Below are 9473 nucleotides of genomic sequence, written 5' to 3'. Positions count from 1 at the left end.
AAAGAAAAGTGCACAGCGGCAGAAGACAAAACCCTTTAAACTGATTCACTGCTAACAAGCTTAGGCACTTATTCTAGATCCAGTGGCTACGGGGTATGCAAGACCAGGTCTGTTAATGGTGCGAGGCAGTATGAACAGGACCATCACCCAGCCCAGTTCAGTATTCAGTTTCCTAAGTCTATTAAACACTATCTGAGATGCTGGAATGAAGCTGAGACCCCCAAACCCGTAGGGTACCTGGCTCTATGTGCAGGCAGCAGGCAGCCTGGGAGCTTGGGAGCTCTAGTTCAGGCTCTGGTGCTCCCCTCTTCTGTGACTTTGGCCCAGTCATTTCCCGCTCCCTGTGTTTCAGTTTCCTTGTCTTTGACCTCCCTCTAAAAGGTATTTTTGGACTCTCTGAGTGAGAAGTGACCAGTGTTTTTGCTTTTTCCTGGGCAGAGAGTTCATTCTAATCTTAATGGTCAGTCGGCTTGTGCTCTGGTAAAGCAAGGGATTACATTGCAGTGCTGCACATGATGTAGTGCTGCACCCAGTTACACTGGTGGGAGGGTTTTGAGCCAAACACCTGACGTATGTAATAGAGCCGGACCCTCTTAGCCTAACAAATGGCTTTTCCCTAGTCACTGATGAGATGATATATATAACAATGCACCTGTCAGGTAGGGGGAGAAGCTCAGCTTCCAGCTCCAACCCTCTCTATTATATCCACCAGTTTCAGAAAATAATCTCTCCCCAGCCTGCTTTTAATTTCCCCGACCAGCAAGGTTTCAGAGCCCAGTCTCTTCTTCCGCGCACACAGCATCAATGCGGGGCAACTTCTCGTGCAAGCTGGAACTAGACCGAGATGACCTGAGCTCCACGTTGAAATGACTCAAATGCTTCAGGTTTGTTCCAGATTTTCATGCAAGTCTTTTTCCAACCCAACTAAACTCCACAAGAAAAAAATGAATATACCCACATTCTAGTCGGTCTCCATTGATTCACTCGTTGCAAGTCATGCCAGGTTTCATGCCCACAGGCCAGTACCTGGCAACTGTGTTTGTCCCATCAGGAATGGTGAATTACCCCTCATTGCTCCCCACTTTCTAGTCTTCCTTGGAAGGAAGGTATATATTTCACCTCCATATTTCTTCTACTTGGAAGTAGCCAAAAATCCTGTGTATTTAGGGGAAATTAGGACCCCATGAGTTAAATCTGAAAATGAGCTTGGACTCTACTAGGCTCATGGATGAGTTCAGAAACAAACCTGTTGCTTATCAGCTCTGCTGTCCTGGGCATCTGGTTTTGTGACAGTGGGGTGCCAGGTGGGGTCACAGGTGTTATAGGATTGGGATGGTTGCTCAGGCTGCACTTCAGTACCATAAACAGCTGGTGAAAGATCAGCAAGGTGATGGGACACCTGCAGCTGATCAGCTCCATCCTCACCCGCTGGCATCCCTGCAAGGGAAATGAAATGGGATGAAGGGGTGTTGTTCACTAAATAATGAATGATGGAGTCCCACTCTTCTCCACTCTTCTATCATTGCTCTCAGAGCTGTTCTGAGGAGACATGGGATTCATTACAAAGATCAGGGGCAAAGGGCTGTCGGACTCATCCTTCCTCCCAGTGATGTGGGGGCAAATGAAGGTGCTCCCCTGAGCTCATCAGAGCAGTGATGTGTACATCTAGCACGGACAAGAGGAAGGGGTAAAAGGGCTTCTCTTTATCTGTTGCAAGAGGTAGCAACAGGACTTGGAGTCTTGGCCACTACAAGTCATTCACCATCCTCCTTAATGAGGCAGAGTGAGAGTCAGCGGTTGGCATATCTAGATTCCCTTTGGACTCCCCAGCAAGAAACTCCAGATTTACCTGGGCCAGTTACATGTGAGAATACGTGTTGAAGGAGCGGACTCCATCCGCCTGGAATAACAGGATCAGCTCTGTCAGGCAGGGAGAGGCATCCCTCAATGTGCGAATAATGGAGTCTGTCAGACGCAGAGAGAAGCAGGTCTCTTCCAGCCTGTAAATCTCTCTCTCTCGCTGCTCCAGCTTATGAATTAAGCATCTCTTTTGGGTTTGCTCCTCTGTTATATAAATTAGTGAAGGCAGCAGCTTCTGCTTTATAACCAGAGCTGCACCTTACCCTACCAAGGAAGCTTAAGGAAAATCAGCCTCTCCCTCCACCCTTGCCATAGGGCACTTTCAATTTCCTGTGAAACATGAAAGATAAAGGTATAATGGGCACTGGTGCACTGTGTCCAGGATGCGCTGTGGCTGTTAGCGGCTCCACATCAGGATTTCTTTCTTCAAGCATGATATGCTAGAGGCAGCAACCTGAAAGCACCTTTCATTGCCAGGACAGCAAAAATGTTGGTGGAGGATGAAGTGGTTAAAATCACTAATGCAACAGCATCTCCACTCATGTGTCAGGAAAAGCTGGGCTCTGCTTCCCTATGCAGATGTCACGGGAGTGAAAGCAGCCTGCTCGCTCCTGGGCAAGCAGAGGGGAATGGGTTCAGGCACCGAAGCAGCATCTCCAGCTGCTGGCTGATATTGTGTGGTAGGTCTTTTTTTTTTTATTTGTACTTGAAACCTGTTTGTCCCGTTGGTCTGAGCTCATTTGTGCTGTGCACTGGAGACCCTAGGATCATGGACTATTTACATAGCGGTGCACTGTGGGTGGATTTCACTGCCATATAAGTGCAAAATATTATTGTTGTAAAACCCTTCATGGCTTTTTGCCTGTGCAGATAATCAGCATCCACGAAATCCCCAACAGGGACTAATGAAAAGAGCAGTTTCTTCCAAGTATAGCCCAGTGTTACTAGAGATGTGGTGCAGAAATGTGAAGGGGCCTGATTCTGCTGACATTTACATTTGCTCTACAGCTGTAATGACTGTTGCCGTAACAAACCCAGTGGAGTTAGCTCCTTATTTAGTCCAGCATAAGCTGTATATCAGAATCAGGCAGCAAGTGCCATTCTTGTCCCGGGAGTGACTGATTTACTCCAGGGCAGAGGGAAGTCCAAACCCGAATGAACACAGGGAATGAAAGAACATCTCACATCAGAAAAGGAGGGTGCTCCAGTTCTGGTTGGGCCTTTCTCAGTGGTGAATGAACAAGGAAACTAAGTTCTTTTGTCCCCACATAAATCACCCAGCACTTATAACCAGCATGGTGGCCACTTGCAAAACATATTTCTTATTCTTCTCATGGGAACACATCCATTCTGGGCTATCTTATGTTTTCAGCACAGCTCTCTTATGATCTCAGCACATGAGATCCTAATGTCTTCTAGTTATTGCCCTTTATGGTCTGGAAATACCATAAGCTTTTAATAGACTTGTAAATGTAGACTTTGCAGTCTTCTGTATTGTGATCAGCTAAATAGTCACCCCGTCCTCATCAGTCAGTGAGACTATAAATGGGGGGGAAAGTTGAGAGTGACCTCAGCCTAACAAACCTTGAAGCTTGGTGAAGGAGTGCAAAACTGGCCTTTTTTGGCATCAGTAATAATTCCCGTGACTCCATCCATTGATGGAGGAGACACAGGAGGTATCTCAATACAGAGTAAATCCTTCTTGATGGAAATAATTTGTCCTCTTTCCTCACTGTTGCCATCTGAAACTCAATCCATGGGGTACCTACGATACAGGAGGGGATGAGCGGTCTCGTGAGCAAGCTCCTGTTCATATCTCACACGGGTAACGCTGCTCTTGTTCCATTGCACGCGAGCTCTGAAAGCAGCTTTCCTCCTCCAGGACTGCAGTCTGGGACCATGCATGTATTTCGGCATGGAGAAATACGCGATTTGTTTCAGAGAGGAAAAGGGAAGGGGAAAGACAATCATTAAAAAGAAAATGGGGGACAAAGGAATGTGTGTTTCTTCACTGGCTTGAGAAGCTGGGAAGTGCGGGGAGAGAAAGAGAGAGAGATTGCCTGATACAAACATCAGAAATGTGGTGCCTTGTTTCTCCTTAATTCCTAGGATATGATGCTACCAAAATGCTTTGGTATAGACTCCAGTAGTGTCTCCAGTGTTTTCTGGAGGGTTAATCAAGGTTTATTGCTTTTTAAAAACCCTTCCTCTTTATGATTCACCAAATCGCTCCTCTGTAGTTGCATGATGATTTATATTCCTTTGGCTTGACCCAGGGCCTCCCTGGGACATCATTCCTTGAAGCCAATAGGCCTTAGTTTCCTAGCACAGAATACAAGTGACTCCCCCTGAAGTCAAGGAAAGTTGCTTGCATCCCGCAGCTGGAAAATCATGGGAAAGAATCATTCATTTGACCTGACCAACTGGAGGAGCTGCAGAGATGGCATTTCTCTTGGGATGTGGGCATGGATCACACTGTAAGAAGTGGGAGCAAGGAGAATACTCTGTTACAGCTGTCAGGATAATCTCCTTTTGAGACAGGAAGCCGACAGAGTTGAGAGCCACCTGCCCAGCACTCACTCATCTAATTTTATTGGCAATCATGATGACATCATACCAAGCTCACAGGCCATTTCTGCATGTATCGTCCTCATCTATTAGGAAAATCAACATATTCCTTCTGAGAAATAGAGCTAATTCATACCTTGTCCCAATAGGGCAGGGATAGTCACCAGGATCAATTTTGAATTGTTTTTACTATCAGTCAGACTTTTATGGGTGGGAACTCTCTGCCAGGCTGTTAGGTGAGATTCCAGACAGCACCACTATTAATTACAACAAGCAAAGATGAAACAAGTTGAATTCCAGCTTCTCATCCTAGAGCACATCGCGTCAGAACGATTTGTGTAATCTGAACTGCCTGGAGTTAACTAACTGGCTCTGAACTGCCTCTGTATTGCTATAATGCAGTGCATCATGAGATTGCATTAACTTCTAATTCTGTGCCGAAGTATTCTTCAGCAGCGTCCATCCTCCTGGTGAGGGCAGATGATGGGGGGAAGAGGAAGGGGAGAGGCTATCTAGTAGAGCAGGGCACTTAATGGTGAGCAGATAGGTGAGTCTGTCCTAGCTTCGGTCTCTAATAAAGGGCTCGTTTGGTGATTTCCACTGCAGAAATTGTTATGTCATTGAGAATCTGCAGCTTGGTGATAGACGAGAGTTGTTTCTGCCGATGCTTGAACTGGAGGATCTTGTTTTCATCAATGAAAACATGGAAGTAGTCTTGGTCAGAGTAGATTTCAATCTGTAAGAGAGGTGGTTAGCCATGTTAGCCTGAAATCAGGCAGAAAGTATAAAAGCTCATGCTTTGTTGAACCAGTTCATCTCTGAGGTGCAATCCTGCCCTACCTTTAATATGTAAGAGAGACTGTGAGTCAGCTTCACCAGGTGTATGGACTTCTACCATCATGCCAAATACGAGTTAGCAGTTCTTTCATGCTATCGTTATGATGAAGTTGGGTGGCTCCCAGAGAGTGAGCAGTTAACCTGTGATCTATCACAAACCCCTCCAGAACTGACGGACATGCTGATTATTATCCATTCCAGCTAAATGCGGGAACAGTTAGATGACCTGTTGTTTAGTGAGAATGGAAAAAATGGAGATGACCACCCAAAGACTAGGCTGAAAGCAAATACAAGGGTGGGATGTTAATAGGTAGAGTTGTCTATGTCCATGTGTCAGAAGCAAGCGAGAAGCAGTTCATGAGCTAGGAGACAAGAAACACTAGCAGTCTGATCCCAGGAGAAAACTGAGACAGAGGTTTTTTGGGCAGAGGGTCGGCTGGAATGGCAGGCTAGGGACTGTGAGAAAAAGGAAATTCTTCCTATTGTTTGATTCTACTGTGCTGAGAGAAACAGGATTGCATCAAAGAAATACATGATCCTGCTATCAATTTATCTTCCTGCTAGAAACAAGGCCCCAGTTATTGGCAAACTGATGTGGCCAAGAGAAGCAACATTAATTTCTTCTCTCCTTATACATCCTGACATTTCTGGTACCCATAATTCAACTATAGGCTCCATTAACTTTGTATTCTGTTCCTATTCATCTTTTCTAAAAACATATGTAGCTGGACAGTCGGCAAATGGAGTGGAAAGGATCTTGCTATGACAAAACAGGTCAAAAGGTAATTTCTGCAGCAGTCTAATGCTTCCCTGCAGTACTGTATCAACACAGGCAACCTTGATGATGAGGCCTAGGATTTGAACCCACGGCCTTCTGGGCCAGGTATATAAAAGCATCATTCACTCAGCTCTGGTCTAATGGAATCTACTACCAGGGCCGAATTCCACGTCAGCTGCACAGTGGATTTAAACTGGACAGTAGCAATCTATGAGGGATACGCTTGCATTAACCTGGGATCTTGGAGTGTGCAAAACACATGCAGCTTGCACTGATCGTTTCAGTGGCCTTGGGCTTCAATCAGCTGAGCAGTAAATGCAGGCGACTTTTGTGCAGGGCTCCGCAAGCACCATAGTGGTAATTGCAGGTGTGTGTGTGTGAAGGAAGCTTTGCCTAACATCTGCCTGTCGAGTGACTTTCTTACTACTCATACACCCCCTGATGTACCCCTTCACTCCTACATCACACCTGCTTTGTGCAGTCCTCACGTGCCACATCAGTGCAAGTTACACCGCTTTGCAGCTTCCACCTGTTTTACGCTCCTTATTTATCTGACATGGAGCTTATGCCATGATAGGGCCCAGAGGCATACCTGGGAGTTTTATCTCTTTATTCCAGACAGCATTGGGCTAAATACAGCCCCTCATGCTGAAGCAGCCAAATTTCAGGAAACGAGGTTGGCTGATTTACTCCAAATTAAATCAGTGTCAAGGACAGCAGAGCTGGGTGAGGGGAAAGGACTGAGTGACCAGTCTTAAATACAATCACACGGTCTGCCTAGCACATTGTGTCTGCAGTGGACCCGTGGGCTAGTCTTATTACCTGGAATGGCTCTTTTGCTGCTAGGGGGAAGGTATCCGTCACTTCTTCCTTCCCCCAGTGGCTGGCTAGGAAGGAGTTGCAGAAGATCTTGGAGTCGGCGAAGCGGGGATTCAAGTGGAAAGCGATACGGTCCCCTGGATCACAGAGGAAATTAATTTCAAACCTAAATGATGGGAGAAATAAACAGCTCAGGCATCTGGGTCCCTGGGTATGCTATGGTGCTCTTAGAAGCACAGCCATGGGCCCTTACATGCTGGTGCTGGAGGTTGTTTCACCTTTCACTGTCACACTCCAGCCTGGACAGATCCCCTCTGGGCAAGATGCCTCAAACTGTGAATAAAGAGAAAGGGGGTGAAATAGCAATAAAGGCTCGTGTCTCTGCCCTCTTCCCCTTCTCTCTGTACTCCCTCCACGTCCTTATTACCAGTTCACATCTCAGCTCCTCTCTCTTGTCCTCCCCTCTTTGTCTTTTCCCTTATCTCCTCCCCTCTTTCTCTTTCCCCTGCCTCTTTCTCACTCCATATGATAGATATCATTAAGAAAAAGAACCTCAGGTACATGGCAGGGCAGCAAGGTTGCACCTCTGGGACTAACTGGCTCAGAGAGGCACATGCTTTCTCAGAGGTGGCATCCTGCTTCATGCGATGCTGTGAAAGTCGGTTCTCAGACTCGGCCTCAATCATCATCGCTCTCTCAGGTTTCCTTTTCTGTCCCATCCAGCCCCACTCCCTCAGCCTCACCTTTTGAGGCAACAAATCTGGCTTCATCCATTGTAGAGCTAAGAAATCTCTGCTCTAGAACAATTCGCAGAGAAACCCCAGAGCTTTTGCTTGCAATTCTTGCCTAAACTTATATTCGGTAAGAGCCCTAACCTAAGGCATCCTTCTCTGTCCTCAGCTCCAGAAATGCAAACTCTTAAGAGACTTGAGGATGAAACTTTGAGCTGGCTTGAAGAATGGTTCAAAGGACAGAGACACCCGAGGGGTATCCACAAGTGAATGCAGTGTAGGTATCTAGATGTGGGGTGAGCTTTCCTCCCTGTTATATCATCTCCAGAGTGCATATAAACCAAAAGCAAGTGAGTTCCTCTCTGAATAATTTGTGTTTTTAGTAAATAATCCTTTTTAGTAAGACATGCCTGGAATCTCTCTCTAATTTTCTTACGCTCCAAATCCCTGCTCTCCTTTAATAACAATCAGGACTTATAGTAAAGATGATATCTTGTATTAGACCAACAAGATTTTTGCAAAAAAAATTTCTTGCAAAAAAAAAAATTATTGCAAAAATGTTGTTGGTTTAATACTAGATATCATCTCCACTATGAGTCCTGATTGCTTTTTCCTCTAGACCAATATGGCTACAACCTGGATACCCTTCTCTAATGGTGACATTTCCATTCCCACCCAGCCTCGTCTCACTCTTTGATTGTCACGCTCCTTGTTTCTATTCCCCTTCCCCAGAATCCTTCTCCCCATCACTGGGGGATGTCACCGCAGCTTTGGTGGGCTCTGGGGCTCTGCTCCATTCACAGCTCTCACCCTCCTGTCCCTCGCTCCGTCACTGGGATTCATTTCCGCAGCATCCTTGGGATCCTCCTAGCTCACGTGCCTTTCCAGGATGCAGTCACCTCAAAATCAATTCACCATTAAGCTTCAGCCCCCTGCTTTGCTGTTTCTAGAGATGTCGCTCGCTTAAACCCTCTTCAGTCAGCAGGAGGCACACACACACATGCACACATTGACTTATGCTACTTATTACCTCCTTCAAAACACTGGTCAGAAAAGCTGATTGTAAAGTTCAAAGTGGGCGGAAGTCTGTTGCCGGCCTGTTGGACCACAGCCGGAAAATCACGACAACATATACAGAAACCCTCCATCCCACCCTGCCATCCCTCCATCCCCAGAGACCTCGCAGTAATAACTCCCTCTCTGCAACCAGCTGTCCCAGGAGACGTTCTTTTAACATTCAAAAGAACGACATTGGCTAAACGCTGGGCCAGATCCTGGTCTCCGCTTCGGGCTCTAATTCTGAAATAACTGCAGTGAAGGCAGTGGTGGTGCTCTGGATCAGCAGCGGTGCAACCGAGGCAAGAATCTGGCCCTCAAAACCCTAAAGTGTCACCCGAGTCGATTAGGATGGACCGACTGCCTGACGGTCAGACAGGCGGGCAGCTGCTTACATGTACCTCTAGGTCTCTGGCTCCCTTCTGGCTGTTGCCCCCCACTGCAAAGCTGCTGCGGTATTTGCTGAAGTTACCCGAATCCCTGCCGCGGCTCATCAGGCCAAGTTATACCAGGGGCTAGTCCCTCTCCCTTACCCGCAGTGCCATCCCGCTTGCCTGTCTTTCCACTGTCAGGTTCACAGGGCTGGGGGGACAGCCCCGAAGGCCTGATATAAAGGCTGGCTGTCAGGAGGCCACGTGGGTGGGGGGATTAGCAGAGACACAAGAGAGAGTGCTCCTTTCCCGTCAGCCCGCTCCCCCTGTGTGGGGGAGAAGAGGCAGAAAATCCCATGCCCTGCCCTGTGGATTCAGACTGTTCATTCACTCCGCACTAATCCAGCCCTCGTGTTTCCCTGACAATAGGCACAGCAGTGTAGTCATCCTGAT

General features: G+C 46.9%; 1 protein-coding gene across 1 annotated transcript; it reads right to left on the bottom strand.

The window, feature by feature from the left end:
• Window positions 1–4921: 4921 nt before the first annotated feature.
• On the bottom strand, window positions 4922–9235 carry GRIFIN (galectin-related inter-fiber protein). Its single transcript, XM_006034437.1, has 4 exons — window positions 9183–9235; window positions 7116–7195; window positions 6866–7028; window positions 4922–5164 (listed from the first exon to the last, which is right to left on the bottom strand). The coding sequence occupies exons 1-4, from the start codon at window positions 9192–9194 to the stop codon at window positions 5000–5002; spliced, it is 420 nt and encodes a 139-aa protein (XP_006034499.1). The 5' UTR covers window positions 9195–9235; the 3' UTR covers window positions 4922–4999.
• Between the last annotated feature and the right edge of the window lie 238 nt (window positions 9236–9473).

This window comes from Alligator sinensis, unplaced genomic scaffold, assembly GCF_000455745.1.
Source record: "Alligator sinensis unplaced genomic scaffold, ASM45574v1 scaffold500_1, whole genome shotgun sequence".
Lineage (NCBI taxonomy): Eukaryota > Metazoa > Chordata > Crocodylia > Alligatoridae > Alligator > Alligator sinensis.
This window is presented reverse-complemented; position numbering and strand designations above follow the sequence as displayed.